The sequence below is a fragment of the Excalfactoria chinensis genome, chromosome 1 (assembly GCF_039878825.1).
Source record: "Excalfactoria chinensis isolate bCotChi1 chromosome 1, bCotChi1.hap2, whole genome shotgun sequence".
NCBI lineage: Eukaryota > Metazoa > Chordata > Aves > Galliformes > Phasianidae > Excalfactoria > Excalfactoria chinensis.
The window spans coordinates 37,823,905-37,850,473 of NC_092825.1; the positions used below are offsets into that span (position 1 = coordinate 37,823,905).

At 34.9% G+C, this 26,569-nt stretch overlaps 1 protein-coding gene across 1 annotated transcript in view; it reads left to right on the plus strand.

Moving 5' to 3' along the window:
- The window catches only part of PTPRQ (protein tyrosine phosphatase receptor type Q), a 93,810-nt gene that overhangs the window by 14,528 nt on the left and 52,713 nt on the right, over window positions 1–26,569 (plus strand). The window contains exons 10-25 of the mRNA XM_072330381.1: window positions 219–429; window positions 2,175–2,327; window positions 2,447–2,626; window positions 3,352–3,459; window positions 5,266–5,547; window positions 7,306–7,488; window positions 8,567–8,668; window positions 10,373–10,493; window positions 13,940–14,100; window positions 15,706–15,851; window positions 20,541–20,706; window positions 21,180–21,470; window positions 21,781–22,056; window positions 22,995–23,146; window positions 23,897–24,038; window positions 26,196–26,465. Of these exons, the coding sequence (XP_072186482.1) occupies window positions 219–429; window positions 2,175–2,327; window positions 2,447–2,626; window positions 3,352–3,459; window positions 5,266–5,547; window positions 7,306–7,488; window positions 8,567–8,668; window positions 10,373–10,493; window positions 13,940–14,100; window positions 15,706–15,851; window positions 20,541–20,706; window positions 21,180–21,470; window positions 21,781–22,056; window positions 22,995–23,146; window positions 23,897–24,038; window positions 26,196–26,465 (2,944 nt within the window). The remainder of the gene's footprint in view (window positions 1–218; window positions 430–2,174; window positions 2,328–2,446; window positions 2,627–3,351; window positions 3,460–5,265; window positions 5,548–7,305; window positions 7,489–8,566; window positions 8,669–10,372; window positions 10,494–13,939; window positions 14,101–15,705; window positions 15,852–20,540; window positions 20,707–21,179; window positions 21,471–21,780; window positions 22,057–22,994; window positions 23,147–23,896; window positions 24,039–26,195; window positions 26,466–26,569) is intronic.

The window sequence follows — 26,569 nt, forward strand, 5'->3', positions numbered from 1 at the left end:
TAAAAAATACGTGTGCTGTTTGTTAATTTTTAAAATGAACAAGCTGTAGGCTATGAGCAGCTGAGCTTTCTTGTGAAAAATACTGTTTTGCATTTAATTATATATCACATGAATATCATTGTAATGTTAGCAGTGCACAGTTTATATGGTGTCTATATAAATTGCAATAAAGAAGATAATAATGATAAAGATCGTGGCTTTATTTTTCTGATTTTTAGTATTTGATTGATTCTTTGGAACCATACATGATAAATGAAAACATGGAACCTACTCCCACCTGGAATTCAATAGAAACAGCCAATGAATTATATGAAGGTTCAGGTGAAGTGTTTTCTAGTATTCAGACAGCTTCCCCAGTGATATTTACAAGTGTTTCTGATGATCATTTGCCTGCCATAAATGGAGCTTCAGAATTACATTCTACTTTGGGTAAGATATTTTAAGATATTTTTTTTCTACCTGTTCCTTTGCTCCTGAGGACCACCATCACTGTCCCAAATACAATCTTGAGCGCATGGTTCAGGCAAATTATGAATGGGTCATTTGCTGGAGTTGGATTTTTTTACTACCAAATAACCTCCTGAAGCAAATGGGAATGCCACACAGGCAGGAACTAGCCCCTTGTCACCCAGCTGACCTTCTTCCTAGTGAAAGGAGCACCAGAAAGCCATCAGCCAAGCTGCATAGACAATCAGTTATTACAGTTGCCAAAGCAGGTGTGATTGTCAGGGATTAACATATCTCCAAGCCCTTCAGAGACCTTGATTTCTCTAAGCCTTTTGACTAATAGGTTTTCAAATGTCAGTGAAGGTAAATAGGTCAAAAAGTTACAACTTTGCTATATGGGTTACAAACAGGTGGAGATGACCCCATGACATGGTGATGTCATTAGTGTGTACACTTGTTCTGTATTATCAATGGAACAGTGTTTCTTTGCTAAGTATGAATATTTACAAATCATTAGGCAGCCCGTAGCTGACAGGTGAGGACTTAAAATACCACTCTGATTTTTTACAATGAGATTTTAAGCAGTAGACTGAAAGTCAGATTTTTAAAAGAGCTATTGAAGTCACTGGATTCCTCTGTCTATACCAGTGTTTAAGACCAGAATTTAATTCCTTACATTCTCTAAAATTCAGTGGATCTTTACTATAGTAATCCTATGGGGGTCTTCTCTGTCATGCAGAGAAAACATACAGTGCTTTAAAAGTGACTTTTCTTTTTACTTCCTTGTTCATCTCTAGTTAGTGAGATGCTAAAATGTCTATATTGATGAAAAAATAATTTCAAAGATCGTCTGTTGTAATATAGATCACAAGTATTACAGTAGTTGTTACAGTAATGTTGTTGACAGCCAAGTTTGCAACAGTGCTTGCTGATATTTAGATGCTAATCTTTGGGCCTGATACTTAGATATGTTAAGTACCCAAATCTTTTTCACATTGCAGTGTCATAGTAACTCCTTTGTAACAGAGCATTTTGGCTAGCACACTTGGGCTGCTACTGACTTTGGACTCATGCAGAGATGTGCTCTCTGGTGCACCAGCAACTCTTTGTGGGCACATACATGATGCTACATTCTGATCCAACTCTTCTGATGAAAATACCAGTGTGAAGCACTATGTGATGGGAGCCATTTCAAGTATAGCCATTACACAGTTGGGAGGGAAGGGAAACAAAAAAAAAAAAAAACACAAAACATAAAAACAAGCAAACAATCATAAACCTCAGCAACCTAGGAGCTAGGCTTCTCTAATCACAGGGAAAAACAGGCTGTCTACAAGTCTGCTTTTTCCTAATTCCAAGATTCCTCTCTGTTTTAAATTTTATTTTTATTTTGAGATAGCAGTCAGTTCTAGTTTGGTTTTAGTTTGTTATCATGCATTCTTTTACGTAGGCCAAGCTGTATAACCTTCTTCCTACTGTCTGAGTTTCATACTTCATAGAAGACCTCTGAAAAGCAGAGAGGATTATGTGCTTGAGGGTTGACTTAATGACAGTAACTCCTTGGAAATGAGATACTGTGTAACATTTTCTTTGTATTTTTGTGATTGCCATGGAAAGTCATTCTTTTTGCAGTAAAATTGTTGTAGATCACAGTGTTGGAGTTTTGAACACAATAGCAAAATTAAGAGTTGACAAATCAGTGACTATTTCTCTCCATTTAATCCCAGGTGATCAGTATGCTACTGACATTTTGGGTGAAGAACTGTCATACGTTATAAAGGGCCTTGTACCTTTCACAGACTACACAATCAGTGTGTCTGCTTTCACTGCTATTGGAGAAGGGCCACCATCTGTTCTCACAGTCAGGACACGTGAGCAAGGTAAAATGCAGCTCAGAGCTAAGTTAACTTCTCTAAGTTCTTTTAGGAAATTTTAATTTGTTAAAAATTATTTCTTTTGCTTACTGTTACATTTTTTTGTTTGTTTGTTTTCATTTAAGTTCCAAGCTCAGTGCAAAGTATATCTTATAAGAATATTAGTTCCTCCTCTGTTTTGCTGTACTGGGATCCTCCAGCAAACCCCAATGGGAAAATCATTCATTATACCGTTTATGCGATGGAGCTGGATACAAAAAGAGCATTCCACAGAACAACTTCAAACAACAGCTTACTTATGACAGGTACTGTGTCATGTGCTAAAAAAATAATTGCAAATATATTATTCAAAAATAATTTATTCCAACTTTATGTAATGTAGCCACTGTGAGGTAGGTAGATCAAGTCTGCCCCATCCACACATGCACACAATGCGGTTGGAAACTGGTGCCAGACTTGTCTGCTGTGTAGAGGCATGTAGGGAATGTGAGAGCGGCAGAGAGGACTACATAAGGCAAGTACTGTAGCTAGTAGTAATTTCTCAAGTGGATTTCTCCTTACCAATTTTTTCTCATCTCATTTTTTCTACATAGGACAATGTTTCTAAACTATTAATTCTTTTTCAAAATGGATTTCTTTTCCATACAGAATTTGTCTAATAATAATTGATAATAATAATTTTCTTCTTTTAAGTTGATTGGCAGAATTGGAGAAAATAAGTTAGTTATGCTGTTTTGGGCACTTGAGCTAAACGGATTAATGCATATACAATAAAACATGTACTTGTGTGTGCACGTACATATTCCTTGCTTTTGTAATTAAAGCAGTTTATGGTGTTGAAGCTAGTTTAATTATTTCAAAATGTATTGATTTTTCAGATAAATGATACTGTGCAAATTCAATATTGTAGGTGGAAAACATGTTTAAAAAACTCTTAGAGCACTTTAATAGTTTTGTAGGAAAGCTACAATGTGCTCAATGAGGGTCATCAGCAATCATTTTTGCTTTTTTTTTTACTTCATCTTCTTAGGTTTAAAAAAGTACACCAACTATAAAATGAGAGTTGCAGCATCTACTGTGATTGGAGAAAGTGCTTTGTCTGAAGAGAATGATATTTTTGTGAGAACCCCCGAAGATGGTAAATATATAATTTGCCATCATGATTTGATTTATATATTAACGAAGTCTGGGCACATAATTAAGGATGGGAAGAAAGCTTATTAATCAAATCAATGTTTGTTGAAATTCTTAGTCTTCAGTCAGTCAGTGGCTGAATTGCCATTGACCTCCACAAAGGGAAACATGGGAATTTCATTTACAGAGCAGAGATATGAATTCAATACTTAATCATTCCTCATTTATATCAGGTTTTTATTTTCACTTGTTTTGAATTATTTCCAGTTTTTATCAAAATAATAAAGAAAGCAATAATCTAATTGTCATTTATCTCTCAAAGCTGTCAAATACTCTGCAATACAGGAGGAATAATTAAGTGGGAAAAAAAGAGAGCAAAGGATTGAAGGATTAAATATTATGTGAATTTATGAAGTTTAGATAACTAGAACAAAATAGCGAACAGTGAAATGTAAAGTGTTCATCATATTGTTTTAAAGCTTTTGTGATTCTATGCTATTAGTTTTTGCAGAGGAAAGGAATATCACATGAATGGGAAACTGCTTGCCTACCTAAGTATGTATTTCCCTGAAACAGATTTTAAATTTAAAGCACCCTGCATCTGAACATGACAGAAAGTTGTTCAGAGTTGAGTTTCAGGCCAATAATTATTTCATTGATAAGAGATATATGTAAGCCCAGGGCAAACTATTAAGAAAGAATCAGTGATAACTCCTGCCTATTTACAAAGCTGTGTGTAATTATTCTCAGCTTGTTCTTATTTAGTTTTCCTGATGTAGTTCAGATTGAGGTTAATGTATCCTTACTATAGCCAACCTAAAAGTGACAACTTGCCTCAATTCTGATCAGGTAAAAAGAGAGGGATAATTCCAAATAGCAAAGTCACTACATCTAACTTAAGCAACATTAGCATGGAAGATACCAGGCTATGATATTTAAATATTTCTTTTCCATGTCAGATAAATTGAAAAATTCATTTCAATTGAAAATTAAGCTTCTTCACATGGAAATTATCTATGTAGGCTGTTCTGCCTTTCAGAGAGTAGTAATTTATTACAGTGAACATGTTTTTTTCATTCATGGGCTCAGAAATCAGGAATGAAAGTGGTTCCATGGCACCTTTACATCAAAAAGCATCAAGATAAATTCTAAAATGTCTGTATGTATGCATTTGTGCACAAACTGAATAACGTAATCCAGGATTCTTACAACGTATATTTTTTTAAGTTTTATAGATAGGAGTGAAGTGATGTGGTCTTTAGAGGAATCAAAATTGATGCTCAGAACTGACTTGTTTCTCAAGTGCAATCCACTCACTCCTTCAACTCTTTGGGGTGTTATGAGCTCGCTAGAGTCACATGAAATCATACACTGCCAGTAGATTTAGCCAACACACTACCCTAGAGCTGAACTTGTTTTCTGCTTTACCTTGTAACCTGAGTATGCAAGATTTGCGCTAGGATCTTCAGAGGTTATCATTTAGCAACTCTATCAGTAAACTAAAGGGAATTCAAATACACTACAAAGGGTTCCTTTCCTGGTTCACTTGATGTTTGAGTGAAATAGGACAGGTAGTTTTTAAGAAGACAGAAAGATGAGATTCTGACAAAATTAAATTAGAGGATCAGTCTGAATGAAAGCAGTAGACAAAGGAAGTTGTACTGGTACAAAAAGTTGTCTACTATTTTTAGTGTAAAGTTAAAAATACAGAACTTTAGTAATAATCCAGTTGGTTTATTAGATCAGTCCTATATTCAATTAACTGAATGTCTCAGACTTTTTTTTTTGTTCTTTGATTTCTGTACTGCAGAACCAGACTCCCCTCCCCAAAATGTAGAGATAATAAATGTAACTGCAACAGAGATAAACCTGAAATGGTCACCACCTGAGCAGCCTAATGGTGTCATAACTCACTATGAAGTTCTATACAGTGATTCCAATGATTTGTTTGTGAGGAACACCTCATCTACAAATATATCACTTACTGAAATGATGCCATATACTCTCTACAACATCTCAGTAAGGGCATTCACTAGACTTGGCCATGGGAATCAGTCATCTTTCCCACTTCTGGTGAGAACTTCTGAAACTGGTGAGTATATAAGTTTTTGGAAAACTACTTTTTTTTTTTTTTTTTTTTTTTCTGACAAGTGCTTTATGGTGGCATTTGATGCTTGGAAGTCCATGTTAATTTATTTTAAAAGTAGGTTTTTGCTTTGCAAAGCAGAAACCTTGAATCTTCTTTTTTTTCTTCTGTATATACAAAACAAACATAAGGAAGTAATATGAATGATTAAGAAGTAAAAAAAAAACAACTGGAATACGTATTCTCATGACCTTGTATATGTTACTATTTGTCTTCAAGTATTTCTTGTATCTTGCAGGAAAATAATGTTTTATAGGGAAGTAGGATTTCAAAATGTGAAATTGACTGGAAATACAATTTATGAACTGCAATTTTGTGAGAAATCAACTCTAATGGTTAAAGAAATATATTAGGATTAACTGATAAGGTGCTATTTTGTAGTAGTTGAGTTTGTTGTTGGAAATATTTTGGACAGTGCACAAATAAAATAGCAGAAGATTAAAGTAGATTAAATTTTACCAATCAAAAGAGTAAGTGAGGATTGGAAAGAAAGGATGAATATTAAAAAGCTACAATAAGGCTTATAGAGACTTAAGTAGGCTGTAAGATAAGATAATGTAGAGAAAGGAAGGAATATAAATTAAAGAGGGAGGGTCGTTAGCTTGTCAGGGGAGCTAAACAGGAAGTGCACTGGGAAAAAATCTAACAATGGTCGACACAGAGAACAGATATTTGAGTTAAGCTGTAGGAATGAAAGGTGGCTGGTTTCCTTCAGGACTCAGACATATCCAGGTAGATTTGGTATGACACTCGTATTTTTCTGAGGCTTTTTGATATTGACTGATTTACTGCCTCAAACAACTGGGTACTTCGTCTATACCTAGAGTTAGATCTGGACTTAAATGTGTTCTGTTCATTAGACTGTTTTCAGTGAGGAAGGACATGATTGTAGTGTTCTATCTCAAAAAAGGTTTGATTGTTAAGACATGGTAGTTATTACCGTGAACTCGTTTCTGAAATGAAATTTGATTTTCCATGTGTGAAGTAGTTGTGATCCAGAGCTTTCAAACAGAACTCATTCAGAATGAGAACACGGGCACCTAATTTTAATAATTCATGAGATTGAACTCAAAATAGAAGCACAAAAACATTGTACTGATTTTGTGGCACTTTGTTGTGGGTTTTTGTTTACTTGTTTTTGTTGTTGTTTGGTTTTTTGACAGGTATGATAGATATGTATCTGTCCAACTGATTTAGTCTACTTATCTTTAGGTGTTTTTTATTGTTCTTTTTAACTTAGACATATATCTTTTCTAGAAGTTTCATTTTCAAGCCCTTTACCAGTGCCTAGTTCTCCTGATACTCAGAAGAAAAAATTGAATTCCAACTGCCTGTGACAGAGAATGCAAAAACATATTTTGATATGAGAAGAATAAAAATAAAGGAGGAGCTGGAAAACGAAGCATTTTTAGTGAACTACAACCTAGTCATGGGTTGATGTGTCCAAAAGGCTCCTGAGAGAGTTTTGTTACTATTCTAACAAGAAATTAAGCAAAACTGAGGGCTGATTCCACTGCCTTTAGTGGCATTTATTCCCTTTCTGGATACTGCATCTTTTGAAATTTATTTTAGCAAAACAACAACAACAACAAAGAAAAAAAAAGATAAAAATAAAAATGTTTACATTTAATCAATTTAAGAAAATGCTTAAGAAATCAATAAAACTAGCTGGAATCTTTTACAAGTCTAAATTTCATCTTCTAGTTCCCAGTTCTGCACCAGAAAACATAACTTATTGGAACGTCTCATCCACTGAAATTGAGCTGTCATTTTTTCCACCATCCATCCCCAATGGCATCATACAGACCTACACAATATATCTCAAGAGGACTAATGGAACTGAGGAAAGAGTTATAAACACCACTCATCTGGTACTACGTATTACAGGCTAGTACATAATGATATGAATCTTAAGGCAACTGTAATTTTTTCTGATAAAGGCTCAACAGACCAACTGATGCAGGAGAATTGATACACTGAATGGACAAGATCATTCTTTTCCTTATATAGCTAGGTGCCCTTGCCCTGAGAATAGCTGTTTGTGACCCATAGTACTGCTGTGGAATAGACAGTGCTTGGTATACAATCAAGCATGCCAATTACTGTGTTTTTGACATTTAAATTATGAGGAAATCCAATAGATTTATTTTTTTTTTTTTGTATATTTATCACTGTGACAAAGTAGGCACTGAGATCAGCAATTTTAGTGTCAATATAATACTTCCCTCTTCACTCACCTTTCCATCTTTTGATTTGTTCAGTCATTTTTATGCATTAGCCTTCTCTATCAAGGAGCAGCTAATGCTGACCACTCAATACCTTAACTAGCAAATTTTCAAAGTAGTGCTAAGGACAAATAACTAAGCATTCCAGAAATAGGAAGTATAAAGTGGTCTAGAGGGCAAGACATATGAGGTTTATTCAGCCCAGGGAAAGGAAGGCTGAGGAGAGGCCTCATTGCATCCTACAGCTCATCATGAGGAGAGTGGAGGGGCAACGCTGAGCTCTGCTCTCTGGTGCCAGCCACAGAACCTGAGGGAGCAACATGGAGCTGCATCAGGAGAGGGTCAAGTTGGGCTTTAGGAGAAAGCTCTTTACCAGAGGGTGGTGGGCACAACCCCAAGCTGTCGGAATTCAAGTGTTTGAACGGTACTCTCACAGGTTTTGATTTTGGGTAGCACTGTGTGCAGTCAGTGGTTGGAGTTGATGATATGTGTGTGTCTCTCCCAACTCAAGATATGATTTTAACTGGCAATTAGAACTTTACCCCTTCTATGGTTCATGTGAAATATTTTATGTTCAGATTCTCCTAATGCTCATTTTAATCTCTAAAGGCACAAGTGATAGGCCTTTTCAGCACTTCAGAACTTCTCCTTGTGACATATGATCTCAACTTTTTTTCCATTAATAGAAGAAGGTTCCCTCCCTGAATGTTTGGTTTGCTGAACTACTCTTCTTCATTTAGATTTGAAGAAATATACAGAATATATGATAGAAGTGTCTGCTAGTACCATGTTGGGGGAGGGCCTCCGTAGTGCACCTCTGCATATACTGACTGATGAGGATGGTAAGTCAGAAGAGAAGTTGTAATGTATCATTTTCTGCTTATAGTCCTAAACTATTTCAATCATGTCATATATATGTAGGTTTTAGAAATGCTTTTGTAATTATAACTCTATTAATATCCATCTAGCTACACATTCAACCGTTCACATCCCTTTTTGTGTGTGTGTGCATGTGTGTGTTTATAAAGGGAGGAAGACACTAAGAACACAAAGCTGCATTGGCATAGGTGTTGCACCATGCATTCCTAAATTAAATCTCATTCCATGTTTTATGTAGCACTGGCTTTTGACAATAATGGGTCTTTGCACATCTCCCAGGTGCTAATGTCCTTACATACGTGCCATCAGTAATAAATGTTTGCTCAATAGTAATATTCCTGGAGCAAATAGCTAATTTGAATAAATCCATCTTTTACTAAGGGTATTTTTATTTAGAGCAATACTAATTCTGTCTTTCAGCAAGAAACATCCCCTGAATAAGAAATTCAGTATGAACTGGACAAAAAGATACGGCATTCATTATTTCATAGATCTTGTATTATAGAACCACTGATGGTAATACAAGTAAAATACTAAATACAGCTGTCACCATTTTTGCTTCTAAATACAGACACTCACTGGCAGCCTTTATTCATTAAAAATATTTTTTCTTAAGTGAAAAGAGCTCTAAAACTTTTATGCCAACTTCTAAGATAGTGGGAGAATGAACAACAACTGAGAAACTGCATTTATAATACACCACATGTGCTTTATTCACAGGAACATAGTGTTCCAAGTTTCAGACCAAATGTTTCATAGATGTGCTAATAACTATGCTCTTATTCTCGATTTCCATGCATGACTGCAGTTATGACTTGAATTTTTAGTACATGATGCTTTTTTGGTTTAATTTGAGAAGAACAAAAGTCATTCTACTTAGTACTACTACTATCTGTGAATCAATGTTTACTTCTCAATAGCATGCTAATAAAAAGCATTATTGCTAGTGCTTACATTGGTACATATTTCTTCAGCAATACTTATATGAACTTCAGAGTGCTTCAATTGGAATGAAATTAAACACGATCCAACATTTTCACTTATTTATTGTTTCCCTACAAAATTGTTACATGATGTCATTTAAAGTTCATTGAATTTTACTGGTCTCAGTCAATGTCCGTCTTTATTCTTGCCCTTGTGACACATAAAATGTTTGAACATGGTCCTTATTGGATGGAGTGAATAGATTGTATCACTGCTTATTATCTCACATTTTATCATCACTCAGTGTCATTCTTATCGATTTTTCCACATATAATTATTTCCAGCACCTCTTTTCCCTCAGGGGAACTATTTTGCTGTATTTAACACGTGTCCATACCTATAAAGCTCTTGCTTTTATTGGAAGAAAAAAACATTACAGCAATGTACTCGGGCAGTAGGTGAATCACTGTGACCTACCCAATACTCTGTTTTCTCATGAAGTACTTTTTCCATTGAATCACAGAAACAGATGTTCAAACACCACCATGCAAAATCTTCTTTTATCATCTCTCACAAAAAGAAAATGAAGCTGTGCTATAACATTAGTTGATGGATACTGTGCTGGTGTAGTACAAAGTTAATTTTCCATCACAAAATAATTACTGCCCTATGTAAGGATGCTGCATATCCCATAGATCTTTGCTGTTTACCAAGATGTTGTGTCCCGTTCTCTCGTTTTATAGCTCCTACTTCGCCTCCAGAATCCCTCTCAGTAAAACAGTTGTCGGGTGTCACTGTGAAGTTGTCATGGAAACCTCCACTGGAGCCAAATGGAATTATCCTCTATTACACAGTTTATGTCTGGTAAGATTTCCTGGAAATAGTTCTGAGGATAAATATTAATCTGTAACCTAGCAGGAATGTTGGGTTTTTCTTACACAATATGTTGATTACATGTTTTTGGTGAATGCATATTCATCCAACACTTAGAATATTAGTCTTTTGTGTACACAAATTCAGATATAATGTGGTAGCTGAAAATTGGAGTATTAAATTCTTTCAAGCTTTTTCTGTTTTGTTTTTGTTGTTTGTTTGTTTGTTTAATGACAGTTTTTTCCCCAGTGTAAATTAAAATTTGATTTAGATTGTGGAGACTTTCATTCTACTGATTGGGCCTGTTTTGAGGCAGGGCACTGGCTCATTATAAAATGAAAAGATCCGAAATTGATGTAAAATAGATTTTTTTTGTAGAAAGTGCATGAAAGAAATCTGAGAACTCTTCTAGCAGCCTTCTAAATGACATAAGAACTCAAGAGTCACAACAATATGTTCTATCACAATAGTATGTACTATCAGTTATCCTTAATGTTGTATTTTGTATGTATTATATTTGTAACAAAGAATTTTCAACATATGTTTTTCATTTACTATATTGTTTTCTCTTCTGTCCTTTCTGCTTCCATGCATTTTTTTCTCATCATTACTCCTGGGATTTTTCCTAACCTTATTATTTCGGTATTTTTAAACTTACAGGTTCTGTGCTGTTTCCTGCATAACATAGTTAAGTCTAGTGATGTGCTAGCTCTTCAAAGATCTATATATAACTTCTAGGATTAAGAAGATTTTGTTGTTCATTACTTTTAACAATTGCGCTTACATTGTACCACTCTATTGCCACTGCAAAAGGCACTGTGAGAAAATTATAAAGAAGTCCACCTTATGGGATGTGAATTGTGCATGCAAATTATCAATCTTTATAAATGCAATATTATTGAGCTTACATTTACTATTTCAGTGTGACAACAGTTTTGGGGTAGAACTTGGCCTTGATTTCTACTGATTTTTATTTATTTATTTATTTATTTATTCCATTATAACTTCTAGCTAAGTCACTCCTCAAATGAACATGAAATGAACATTTTTCCAGAAGAGTTAAATTTGACCTGTCTTGTTCCTATGTTTGCAATGTCTTGTGCTCTTCTACCACAAAGAAAAATGAATTAATGCCTATCTTACATCCAGGAATGTGTTACTTCATAATATGAATTATCATTTTGATACAGATTATGTTCAAAGGTTTTGAGGTTATAGCACTTTCCATCCTTATATTATCTAAAAGCATAGTAGTTTTGTTGTGATAAGTTAGTAAGAATTAGTTATTAAAACCATCATTCCATTGAACCTCCTCTCCAAATAGCTCATTTAAGTAATCACGTAACTTTTTAAAATAACCCTTGTCCATTTTCCCTCCATATTCTCCTTGCTGTGTCTTATCTGTCCTTACTGTGCCATATCTAAAATTAGACAGGCATTACGTATCATCTTGAGGCAAGAAACTTGCTCATAACTTCTCATAACTTCACTTTTTTTTCGTTTTTACATTTTACATGTTTAATGGAATTGGCTATGTGATTTCATCCAGTGCATTGCAAGCTGAGATTTGACATGGCAAACTGCTGTACAATAGTTGCTGCTATTCAGGGCGTCCAGTAATTTACTTGGGAGACTGTTGTTCCCAGACTTTCTTAAGAAAGAAGGAAGACGCTAATACTGATGCTAAATAAATGTTCTTTCTCTTAAATACATTGCAACAGTTACAGAAAAATTGGTAAATTTAGAGATTTGAGGATAACAATTTGCCAGTACTAGAACATAAAAAGTAACGTTCTCATTTTTATCATCTTTCAAGGATTTGTCTCAGGACAAGTTGGTTTTGAGTGCTAGCAAGTAGCAGAGATTTTCTGGGTACTTTGATCTACAAACTCCTATTCTCCGAGTCTGCATTTCTATAGTACCAAGGCATATTAATAAAACTGCTGAACCTGACAAGAGCAATTAGCATTTTTCTGTGGTAGGAATACCTTAGTTCTTTCAAGGAAATATTTCAGTCTTGAAAATTGTTGTTCTCCCATTCAACAAATTGGTGTGAGATAATTACTGACTAAATCTACTTAAGAGTACAGCTTGTTTTATGAAACTGCAGTACCCATCTTTTTCAAGTATGCCATTTCTCAGTTCTTCTGTCTCAGTTTGTCACTTAAACTTAAACTTAGGTCTTAAAATTCCTTGGCTAGTTTTCCCTATTAGACTTTTTTTATCATTGTCTCTGAAGCCTGCATCCACTTTTTCAGTGTTTTCTTATTGTTTTGATTGCAGTCTCTGTTGCTTTCCAAATAGAAAATCAGCTTTTATTGAAATGCTCAAAGCTCCAGATCTTCTTATCTATGACCTAGTGGTGGAGATGTTATGAGAACACAGTTACTCAAAGTAGAAGTGTTCGCAGCAGTAAGCTGTAAGTTTTCCTCTTACTTAAGTTATAACCAGCTACATTTTTCCACACTAAGAATATAATGGGCAAAGATCCAAGAAAGCATGTCTTTTCTTCATACAGAATCTTGTAACTGTAATGGCAACGTTTAATATCTCTTTACAGACTACTCAGACTCTCAGAACTTTGAGGATAATGTAAATGTTAGCAATGCTTTCTGCTATCAAGACTATTTCCCAAGAAAAGATGAGCCTTTTTATTTTTTTCTTTGAACTTGTCAAATTGTAATTCTTCTATGAAATTCCTTTAGAGGCACAGAGCATCCACTCATTCAAAACTGTTTTCGGGAATGGAACATTAGCTAGCCTTTTCTGTGCTAAGTTTTCATAAAATATTAAATAACAGAATTTTAAAACTCAAAGTAGTTGTTCCTGTATCTTATTTTACTTTCTGATAATCATTTCATACCTATGCTAATACCAGTGTTTTATTAATGTTACATCTTATAGTCATTCTAGGCTGGTTTTGACCTGACTAGAGTTCCATTCTGATCCCCTGCTACATTCCACCAGAATTAACTCAGCACCAGCTAATTCCTGTTCCATATCATCTTCTATTATTCCATTTATAACTTCAGCCTTCTGACCAATTTCACAGAGTCACAGTAGGGCATGCTCCCTGCTATAATCTTTTTATATTTCGCTATTTCTGTCTAGGGAGACAGTTTAGTTATGCCCTAGTGTGTCCTTCCCAAGGATACCACACTTGACAGCAATTACAGGATGGACATGCTCTTCCTTGATATTCCCTGTAATAATCTTCTTTGCTGATGTAATTTACATATGTGTTTCTGTTGTGTTTTGTTTTTAAGTGAAATTAAGAGCTCCATTGAGATACAAAAGCACAAAAGCGAGCTCTTCATCAAAATCTTCCTTAAAGCCTAAATTATATGTATTTGTCACAAGATTGTATTTTTCTATTCAATATCATATGCCACAGTTGTATTCATGCATAAATAATTAATAAAATATTTATTCTTCAGGAATAAAATGTCAGAAAGGAGTGTTAATGTAACAGAAACATCCCTGGAGTTCACTGATCTGGAAAATAACTCTGAGTATAGTGCGTATGTAGCAGCAAGTACAAGATTTGGAGATGGCAATGTAAAAAGTGATACTATAATATTCAGAACTTCTGAAGGAGGTAAGCATATGTGTAATATGAATGTTTGGTTTCATTCACCTTGATTTTCTGTCATTATAAAATTATTTAATATACTTTAATAGCTGTTTGCTCTACCTTACTCTGACATAAGTTCTGATAGGAAAAGTGCTCCTCACTGTCACATTCATGATCTCGAAAGGGTTTGAGCTAAAAAATGGAATCTGTGCAATGATTTACTTGTTTGCTTTCTTTTAATGATTTCCAGAATGGCAGATCACTTCTTTAAATGATGATATTGTATATAGTGCTTTGATATTTTTTTTTATAGTTTCTGGTTTTCCAACCAACCATATTGATACAATGTATTCTATAGGCATAGTACACAGGCATATTTCAGAACTATCATACACAGATAAATTTCTCAACAATCAATAGCAGGACTAGTTTATATCAGAGTCGTAGTTTAAATGAGTTTTTAAAACACTCAGTTGTAGGCTTTTCCCAGCCTTTGCTACTAATGCTGTTTTGGAAACATGAACTGACATTTTAGGCCAGAAGTTTAAGGTATGGATCTTGGAGTTTCTCTTCTAGTTAATGTTTTCATATACTATACAAAATAGAACAGCGCAAAACAAAAGATCACCTACAGTGTTGAGTGCTCTACTGCATTTGTGTAGAGTGCTTTCATAGATGGCCAGAACTGTAGATGTAAATTCTCTTAAGCTGATGTAAGGAACTGAGTTTGAGCCTCCTGCATTTCTATGATACTGACAAAGACCATATTCCTTACAAGATAGGAGGAGATTCCAGTTGAAGAATATTTACATGGTCCTTCCTGCATATTGAATAGGCTGAGGAAAGAGCAAAAAAAAAAAAAAAAAAAAGAAAAGAATTGATCAAGCCATCCAAACTTAAGTATCTGGTTAGCCTACAAGAATTGTGAATCTAAACTCATCAAAGAGAGAAAGAGGCTTTTAATTTAGATTTTCTGTGGGAACAGGACAAGGGGAATTGACCATAAACTGGAGCATAAGAAGTTCCACACCAATATGCAAAGGAACAGTGGGGTGACGGAGCATTGGAACAGGCTGCCCAGGGGGGTTGTGAATTCTCCATCTCTGGAGATAGTCAATACCCTTCTGGATGCCTACCCATGCAGCCCTACTTTGCAGGGGAGTTGGACTCAATGGTCCCTTCCAACCACTACAAATCTGTGATTCTGTGAAATCTTTTTTTTTTTTTTTTTTTTTTTTTTTTTTTTCCCTATTAACTATATTTGGAGCTTAGAGGACTAACTTGTTCAACTTTTATGTTTATGAATTAGATATGTAGTGTCAAAATTCTGTCACTAATTTGTGTGCATGCCCAATGTAGACTTCCCATGCATGCAAACCAATAAGTACAGGACGAATTCTATACGACAAAGGTTTCTGCACCTAAATAAAAACATGCCTGAAAAATTGTGTTTTAAAATACTGTTTGCAGTTTCTATTTTACTTTATCATTTCCAGAAGCAGTTCTTATAACATATTCAGGAATACATTTAATTTGACATAGGATGTTGTCAAATCTGTACTGGCTTTTTCATGAGTACTATAATGTACAAAACTTTGTTAGGTATGCTAAAACTTAACATATTTCCAGCTCCAGGTGATCCACCAAAAGATATTGTGTACAAAAACCTTACTTCCACATCAATAATGCTATTCTGGTCTCCTCCCCAAAAGCCTAATGGAAATATACGGTACTACTCGGTTTATTTCAAAAATGATTCAGGAATATTTATACAGGTAAACTTTTTTTTTTTTTTTAATGTTCCTTGGTTGTATAATTCAATGAAGTGTTCCAGTAATTATTCGGTTAAACACTATTTATATCAATTTTATAGTTATCAGTGTATTTCTTGTCTTTTCATATTTTCTTTACCACAAGGCAGTTTTCTAACTTTCAAAGGCAGAGGCACGACTTGTAATCTTGTGTGCTGTGTTCTACATCTCACTGGACATTAAGAATGAGAAGAGTTATTTATGAAGCAAATAGGTCTCCTCTACTACTCTATACTGCATAGCTTATGTACAGATATATGCACACACTTGAAATGCATATGTAAACACAACACATAGACAGAAGACCCATAGCACATCTTTGAGACTATCTTATTTTAATTTGTCAAGTTGAAGTAATTCCTGTAGCCGCTGTTTTTACTTTTTAGTGAATGTTTGCACAGTACTGAAAATAAGAAGGTAATACTGTCAAATTAGAGAACAGATTATTATCTCATATTTTTGTTACTCTGAGTAACAAAACAGTTTATGTTTATTATCTTGAAAGCAAAGACATTTTGAATCCTAGCATAAAGCATGAAAACCAAATTTTACGTGATTATTCTTTGGTGATCTGGACCTTCTCTTCTAGGTTTTTTGTTGTTGTTGTTGTTCATACTTTCATCCTTGTTTATACATCACATTTATTAATTTTACATACAGTTTTTCTGCTCTCCTTTCTAAAAGTATGCTTTGATGCAGCAGAAATGAGCTTCCTTTACAGGTTTTGGTTTACAAGCTTTATATACAGGGAAGAAAAAAAAAGAAGTTAATATTGTGAAGAAATTAATGCATGAAAAATTACCTGTGCTGCATAAATTTATCCTCAAGATATGTCTAGTGTGATGTATGCGTGTGTTTGATGTTAACTAGAAGAAAAAATCACAGATTTTATAAATAACTGTGGTTGAATTGTTGCTGATGTGCTTCAGTGTTTGCACATCTCTCACTTCCCTGAAACTGTGTGGTTTGACTGGTAGCCAAATACATTGATCATTATCAAGTAAAGGTAAAGATTTCCAGAAATACAGTGAGATGGAGTGGTAGTCTGTGGTGATACTCCAGGCAGCATTGCTAGCACCTAACAGGAGAAACCATCTCTGCTCTAGGATACATTTAAGTTCAACTGGAACTTTCATATTCTGCTGTCATAAGTCTAGGGAAATTGCTACTTGTTGTTTTCTGTTCCTAGCTCTACATCAGTGCAGAAAAGAGATGACACATTCCGACCAAGGGCAACTCCTGCACTGTAGCTCTTGTTCTTGCCACTGCTATGTCATGCTGTAGGAGTCCTGCAGATAAAGCTTTCACAGGCTTTTCAAATTTTGTTCAGTGGTTCCTTGTGTGGTGCTTTAATCAATCATGCTACCCACATTTTCAGTCTTACTGTGGAAGGAAGTGAAAGAATCAATGGAAGCAGTTGTCTTGTTGCTACGTAATGATCCTTGAGCAGTATTATTGTCTTGAACAAACTATTTTATTCAATCTCTCTACACTTGTGTTTCAATTGGAAAGAAAGTGGGAATGGTGCTAATATAAATTTGTGCTTGGACACATGACAACCATCCTGCTCCTGACCAGGCAAGAGAACCAGGAGCTAAGCAGAGGAAAAAAAGCATTCTGCCCTTCTAGAAACTGAATATTAGACCTCACATCATCTAACTCCTCTATCTGAAGATGGACTAAGTGAACGTGACTGGATGCAGTTCAGAGTGGAATCTGCAGTGTTAACAAGCAAATTTTTTCTCTCGCCAATATGACCAGTGGGGGGAAAAATGGAAATGCTCTGATGTACACCACAGATTTTTGAAAAGCCGGTCTCAAAACAGTACAGACCACAAGAAGCAAGACACTAAACAGTGTGTTTTACATTCCCTGTGGAATTTGATTAGCCCTCAAAGTATCACTGCTCACCTGGTCTCAGAGTAATGTGAATTCCAACATAAAATAACAATATGGTACAAAGAAAAAAGAACAGTGGGAAAGTGTCAAGAGTGAAGAAGTGCAATGCTGTATTGTCTGAATAGAACTAATTACAGATTTATGCCAATGGAAATTTCTGCTGCTGCCTAGGGTGAAGAAGATACTACTTTCTGCTGACACTTTCATGGCCTGTATTGCTTACATGTAGCTGCTTTTAATAATCTGATACTTTGCTATGTCAAAACTTCTTTCATGTATGAACGAAGAAGGAGATAGAAGGAAGAATTTCTTCAGCTGTAGCCAAAGATCCTAAGCTGTTTGCTTTCATCTGCAGCCACAGTTAATTGTAAAACTTCCTATAGTGTCCTGTCCCCAGGGTACAATTAGTGCAAGTTTCATCTTTTCTCAGTTTGCACCCACACAACTCTTCCTGTTCACCTTTACTCTTAATCGTGTGTTCTTTTCTAATACTTTGTCGTACTCAGAGTTTGAGGTATTCCCCTCTTATCATTCTTTGGGCTCCTTGTATTAATGGGACTCTATTTTAAAGTTTTTTGTTGAACCACCAAAACCCCTGTTGTTACAGCAATTGTGTTAGTTCACCACATGCCAAACTGACAGGCGGCTGGCTAAACTGTAAAGGTATGCCTTTTAAAGTAAGAGTTGGATTTTCAGCTGTTCATGCTAGTAAACTCCCGATAAATCTAAACTCTAAATTTGATGCAGTACCTTTGACAATTTCAACTGGAAAACTTGGAAATATTTTAAATCCTTTTTTGATCATACTAGATGTTATTACTGTCAATTACTAAGTATTGCTCATTATAAAAATACACAATAGTAGGACTAACAGGAGGGTAGTAGGATGATGCATCTGGTTCCAAAGGCGTTTTCTGTGATGCTGTGCTTCAGCATTAGACTGTTTAATTAAATCCCTTAGAATTTGATCCTTAGTTTCCTGCATCTTCCTCTGCCCGAGTGTAAAGAAAAGCTCTTCTCAATCTTTTTCAGTTATTTGCATGAAGACAGTGTTATCTTCCATCTATATTTAGATGAAAGTCATATGTAAAGGTAGAATTTCTTTGTATTTTGCCTCATGTTGACCTAACCTGATCTTTCATACAATCCTGTCTACATGCTTTAAGTCTGCCAGTAGGAGTAGATATAGAAATCTGTACTGTCAATTTGTGCAGTTTCTGTTTTGTATTCATAACAAAAACTTACATTTTCAATACTGAATTAACTGCTTACACACTGTAGTAACTGTTGGCAAAACTAAGTCTTCAGATACAGGTGTTAATATCTCAGGGAAATAAATAAGGATTATCTGTTTAGGTTTGTTTTTGTTTTGTTTTGTACTCCTACAGAAATAACATAAATTTGCCTGTACAAAATAATAATAATAGGTCATGTTGTATTATATAAAAATCAATTGAATTTGCAGTCAGACAAAGATTATGTGTACCAAACAATCTGTTTTTACAGTATTGACTCAGCTATTCAGCAGAGTATATCACAGTGACTTCTTCAATAAGAACTTTCCTCAAGAGAAATATAGCCTAATTTTATTACATGGTTTTAGTATGCCTTTCTTTATGCACAGTATTTTTGAATATGCAAACATTACAGTCATCTTTGCTGCTGATGCCATGTGCTCAGTGGGGCAGTGTGTCTGCTTGAGTGGAATTATACTGATACTTCAAAGCTGGAGCAAAGCTTTGACTTTCTACCCCTGCATAGGATCTGAGTATCCTTATTGGGTGCATGACCATACTACATCTTTCAAATGCTAAGCCAAACCACTGTGGGTTCTCTGATTGATGTTTCTTTAAAACAATAAGATGTGACAGATTTTGTTATATGGTACAGCTGACAATGCACAAATAATCTGAACTATTTTTTTTCTTTTCAGTTTCCAAAATAGTTCATTCCAAAACAGCCTCCTCATAGTATCTGATCCGAAGCAGTAACCTATTGCAACAGTCATAGCTTTGGTGAAATTTGTATGTAGTTAGAAAGAAAGTAGGATTTGGTCTTTCATGCAGTTGTGTTTTGATAGTAAATAACTGCACAGGGAAAAGAATTCTGTTGATCCTTTCAGTTCAGCACAATCCACTAGAGATGGTTGTTTGCACTGAAAATAATGAATTGTTACAAATGATAAGCATAACTAAACAAAGAAGCCATTTATCAGGTGTTACAGTGAGATCTCAGCTCCAGGAAACTTGTAGTTCAATATTAAAAAGACAGTTTTCTGTGAGATCTATTTACAATAGGAATAAAGGAGGGAAGTGCTTTGGTTTACTTTATAAAGATCTGACAGGACAATCACATGTGCTCATGTAATCTCTGAACAATTATCAGGTCGTTGTGGGTTTTTTTGCTGTTTTTTACCTGTTGCAATATGAATAAATTCACTGCAGTATTACAGATTTAATGTGATTACAAAAAATAATTATAAAAGTGGATTGATATTCAACTACTACTACAAACAACAGGAAGAGTCAATTTGGTATCCTGTGGTGCTTAGCAGGAGTAGTGCTTGACAAAAATAACTTGTGTATTTCCATTAAAAATGGAATTTATTTGTAGTCAAAGTATAGATTTATGTCTTCTGAATAGTATGGTGAATCATGTCTCTCAGTGATGATGGCTAAATGGGAAGTTGGATAGAAAAATCAGTGAATAAATAACATTAATTTTCAGTGATAACACATCTCTTTTTTCCTTCAGAATTTCACAAATCATGATAATAACAGCAATGTCAATACGTCCCCATCTGCAGTTTTGGATGATTTGGCCAAATACAGCCATTATACTCTATGGTTAACTGCAAGTACCGCTTTTGGAGATGGAAACAAAACCAGTGAAATAATAGATGTGTATACAGATCAGGATAGTAAGTGAATAACTTTTTAATGTTACAGTGTATATCAGTGCTCCTATTTATTCAATATTCACTCATTTAAAAATGATTTTACCTTTAAGATAGAAAAGATCAAATGAAAACAATCCAGCAAATCATATTTTTAATTTTTCCTTTGCCCAGAAGACATTTTGATTTGAGTCTTTGCTTTGTAATAGAGTGAATGTAGTTTAGAAACTCCTTTTTTGGATGCATGCAATAATGAATTTATTTTAAACCATCACTAAAGCTCTTGAATTGGTCAAATGTAGCAGAGATGGTTATGCATATATGCTATGAAAATATTTTGCTTTTGATAATAAAAATAATCTTAAGAGGTTTTAAAAAATATTTAGTGTTTTACAAAAGAGATTTACAAATAACCACACTTTCAGCATGTATCTATTTTGGTTTTGGGTTGTTTATTGCTGTAATCCACATATTTATTTTTTGTTTTCCTCTCCCAGTCCCAGATGGTCCTGTTGAAAATCTGGTCTATCAAAACATTTCCTCATCTTCTGTAAATGTAAGCTGGCTTCCACCATCCCAGCCAAATGGTTTAGTCTTCTTTCATGTTTCACTAAGTTTATTACAGCTGGGAACCAATAAGATACTGTCGTTTCTTACTTACAATACAAGCATAATTTTTGACAATCTGGAGAAATACACTGATTACGTTCTGAAAATCACACCAGCTACTGATAAAGGATCTTCTGAACTGCATGCTCTGAGTCTACATATAAGAACTGATGAAGATGGTAAGTTTGAGACCAGTTTTTATTCATTCCTAAAGAAATTTAGAAACTAAATAGTTTTTGAAAAGAAAAACAAAGTATATCATTCTCATTTTATTTAAAACTTTTGTTTGTTTGTTTGTTTTTTGTTTTTTGCAAAATGACAACCAACTGCTACACATTTCTCTGCTGAGGCCATGAACTTGTATTTTACTCAGAACAAAACTGTAACCAAAATTAAACTGGCTAATCTAGTTAAAACACGTTTTTCATTATAACTCATATTTTTTCTGAGGTTATCCTTTTTTATTCTCTTTCTTATTTCTTTTTGTAGTCCCAGAATCAGCACCTGTAATCAAAACATTTTTAAATCTCTCAACTACCTCAGTTATGCTTTCATGGGATCCTCCTGTTAAGCCAAGTGGTATTATAATAAGTTATGATTTAAATTTGTTTGGGTCAGAAAAGAATATTTCATTCTCTACCACCAATAATTTTATCATCTTGGAAGACCTTGAGCCATCCACCTTATACAGTATTTACACAGCTGCAAGAACTATAAAAGGATCTGGTCCATCTTCTGTGCTTCATTTCTACACAGATGAGTCAGGTAAGCAAATGTGATTGTAAACAAACTTGAAGTTTTGGTTGTATGTTATTGCGTCTGACTTAAATCTGACATCCCACATTGAAAGAGTTGAGATGAAAGATTAATTTACCAATGCTTTGTGTGAAGAGCTCTCAGAAGAAAGTAACACTACAAGAGAAATCTTTTCTGAGTTCTCCTCCCAACACAGTGTGCCAGAGGAGGTCATACTCTGCATAGGATTACAAAAGTAACTTCACAGAGAAATATCTTTTGCTTCCAGAATGTATTACACTTGGCCAAGTGACAAGGAACTTGAAGAAAGCAACTTCATCTCTCCTTTGTACATAACTGAAAAATTATAAAGCATTGTGTGCCCCCAGTGGCACAGTGGTTTAAGCTGCTGCCTGCGGCACTGGAGGGCCCGGGTTCGAATCCCCCCTGTGGCGCAGGGGTAGAAGTGCCACTTCGCTACACAGGGGGCTCGAAACCCGGGAGTTGGACTCGATGATCTCTAAGGTCCCTTCCAACTCGCACGATACTATGATACTATGATACTATGATATGAAAATATTTCTGACATTTTTTCAGGACTCCTTTATGTGGACCTTTTCTCACCTTTGTGGTACATATGTATAAGCAATAGGAAGAGAAATATATTTTATTCCAAGAATAAATACTATGACTTTTGTTAAAAGTCTCAGTTCTTACAGTGGTCTCATTTCAGTGATAAATAGGCTTTTTTTAGATATATGAGAAGATCCCTTGCTGACTAAACATATTCCTGGTTAACGGAATTTGTTTCAGGTCAAAAAGAAATAAAAATAAATAAATAGTAATGAAGAGTCGATCTGTTGAGTTCAAATGGTAACAAACATTCATATGTTCTGCTGCTTCTCTGAAGTGTTTGGGTTTGCCTGGAATATTTGAAATTTGGATCTAAACAGCATTCTCTTTTGCAGTGCCATTAGCTCCACCACAGAATTTGACCATTACCAACTACACTGCAGATTCTGTGTGGCTAAAATGGGATCCAAGTCCTCAGCCAAATGGCATTATTACAAGATATAATCTAAAGATTTATCAAAATGACACTGAAAAAATATTTTTTCAGGTATGTTTGTAATATTTGTGTTCTTTTCCAAACTTTTACAAAAACAATTTATGACGAATACTTTAATGGTCTCTTATGCTCCTACAGTTAGGAAACTTCTCTAACATTCTAACAAGAATGTATAGCTTCCCTACCCTTCCACCATGCATGTAACTCAGAGTTTAAAATTTGATAGAAAAATGACAGAACTGACTGCTCTGAATTTCCCATAGGTTGGAGTAGATTGCTTCCAAAATCTCTTCCAACCCTAACCATTCTGTGACTTTAAAGAACTGCTACCAGCAACTGTACTGTGTTTTTAGCTCTTTCTCAAACTCTGTGTGTCTCGGGTAAACTAAGGGAAATGTGAAGCTATGATGTGTGACCTCTTTCACTGAAGACATGTAGTCAGGAAGTAGATAGCTGATAGAGAGTTTGATAGAGAGAAAGTGGTGTAGAGGTAGCAAGAGTTCTAAGTATTGGGGGAAAAAAAAGGCATACGTGGAGTTAATCTGTTCTAAAAATGCTATGGTAATTATGATACCATCCTTTGGCATATCTTTCTTACAAGCCACAGTGAAAGAGGGAGAGAAAGGAAGAATTTGACCCTGCATTCCTTTTAGTTGAGCTCAGGAACTACTCTGTCTCACTGAAAGCTACTGAGAGAAGAGGCAAGGCTAAAGCTCTAAATTTTCATTTCAATGGGTTTGAGGTGAGGCCCACAATATTCACAAAGATTAAGTGTGTACTAATAATTTTTCCTTTTTTAAGAATATTTCAGGTTCAAACAATGAGGCAAAGCTCGATGGATTAAAACCATTCAGCACTTATTTTATCACTGTTTCTGCATTTACAAAACTTGGGAATGGCAATCAGTTCAGTAATGCTGTCCAGTTTACAACAATGGAATCAGGTTAGACATGGTTTTTTGTAAGCTACCATATTGTTTATGTAGATTTTCAGCAGTCTTCCCCTTCTCTCCATAGAAAGTGTAACAAGACATTGTCTCATTATTTCCTGCTTCTTTAACACCAATTCACATTTCTGTTGTACTGGATAGACTAGGTTTGAAGTTTGCTGTTGGAAGTGTAGAATTAGAAATGTTCTCATTGAAATGAGAAGCTTACATAGCTACTATAAATCTTTTAATAGCATCACAGATAAAGGGAAGGAAATCAGATAGATATCAGACTTTGCAGTTAAAAACAATAATTCAGATCCTTGAGAAAATAACAGAATGTTTAACAGTATCAAAACTAACTGGACAAAAGATTGGCAAATGAACTGGAACCTCTTTTAAGAAAATGTTTTGTTTTGTTTTGTTTTTTTAACATTTTTTTATCATTAATTTTAGGACAGAAAACCGGTTTTAAATTAAAGATCATATTTTTTTAGATCTTATTCTTCCTGACATCCAGGGACATCACTGATTTAATTCATTAATTATGCATAGTTTTGTCATGTGCCTTCTACACATCTCAAAGTTGCAGGTTGTTTCAAATCAAAAAATTATATAATGTGGAAGAGAATATTCAGCATCAGCTAAAGTGAGACCTGGAGCTCTGTGAATGTGTGAGACTGACTTTTGGGCAAAATTGCAACTCTTCATTGCAATTCCCAGGCTGTTCTGCTCTACGAGGGATGTCTAGGGCACTAGACTCCCAGGTGCCCTTACATAGAGAGCAAAGGGAGCAGAGGAAGTAACAAAACATTCCATATGTTGACTGAAATTTTTCAAGATTATACTTCCAGTAAAATATTCTTTCTAGAGCTGACATGAGAGCAGTTCTGGAAAAAAAATATGCTGTTTACTGTATCCAGTGATGAGAAAACAAAAAGAAATCTGGACCATCAATGATCAGGTTGGATGTTGGAACCCTACAGCTAGAAACTGTCCTGCCAAAAAGCCAAAGTCACCCTTCAGCTGAGTCATTCAACAATTCACTCCCCGACTACTTTCTCCAGAAATACTGGAGGTACATTGCCCACAGGGCTGTGGTCTAGCCATTTTTCTGGTTTTTATTTTTTATGATCAAGTAGTTGTAGGATTGTTTTCTTTCCCTCCATTCCAGGTTCTGGGCAATTCTTTGATCAGTTCTTTATGTAGAGTTCATCTAATGGTACATTCTCTAGTCTCTACTGAATGTGATAGTAATTTTTCTTCTTCAGATATTGCTCATATTAATTTTATTTTTTAAATAAAAAACTGTTTTCTTTAACCTCTGAAAAGAAAATTAATCTTTTTTATGAAACTCATCAACCTTTATGCAGTGATAATTAACATGCTCCCCTCTATTTCTGGTTCCTCAGTAACAGTTCCTGGACACATTTCAGCAGAGGAAGTATGTTTATTATGTATTCACTTTCTCTTAGCTTGTACAGCCAGAAATTTAGCCTTTTCCAAGATACTTTAATTCTATGTTCAATTTAACAAATTGTTCACATCTAAATGCCTTATTTTCAGCATGAGTATCGTATGTGCTACCTTTTATTCAATTTTTCTGAATGCTTACAATTTTCTCCAGCTGGGACCATCAAGAACCTGAGGAACAGCTAGTCAGTAGCATTAGCAGGACAGCTCTGAAACCTGTCCAGTGACTTCTGTGCAAATCATGGCTAAGTTGAAAGGAGAGATATGATAGAGTGCCTTAAAACAAAACAAAACAAAAGAACAACAAAAAACAAAAAACAAAAAAAAAAAAAACCCACAAAGCTTAGAGACAAATAAGAATTTTCTGCTGTTGATGCTATTGTAGAGTATATGAGTTTTACACTTCTGTGTATGTTCTACTACACTTCAATTGCTTCAAAAAGGGATATATATGAGAAGTTGAAACTGTAGCATGCAACCAGGAAAAAGCCAGATAGGTAGCCTAGTTTGTCAGGTACTAGCAGGGAGATTCTTTTTGTTCTCTCAACCTGTTTTGGTTGTGGTATCTATTTATATGTGACTGGGATATTTCATCTTCTCTCTCAATATTATGTCACTGCTTCTCCAACTATATTTCTCTGTCATAATGGTTTTAATTATGTGAGAATGTTAATCTTTGGGACATATGTATCTTTTAAGCACCAGATGTTGTCCAGAATGTTCATTGTATTGCGACAAGTTGGGAATCGATCTTCGTGCAGTGGGAACCTCCTGCTTCATCCAATGGTGTGATTACCTATTACATTGTATCAGTTGAAGGAAGTTCTACAATTTTTTCACCTAATATTACACTTCATACTTTCCAAAATCTGCTTTCAAATATTTCTTACCAGTTTAAAATAAAAGCTGCAACATCTGCTGGTGATGGTGAAGAACAGATATGCAATGCCAGTACAATTCCAGAAGAAGGTAAGTAATTACTAAATTTATTTTTTTATTTTAACTTAAATGATGATTATGAAACAAGCAGGCCTGAAATGCTACAGGTAGCTGAATGCCTGCCCTTTTAAGAT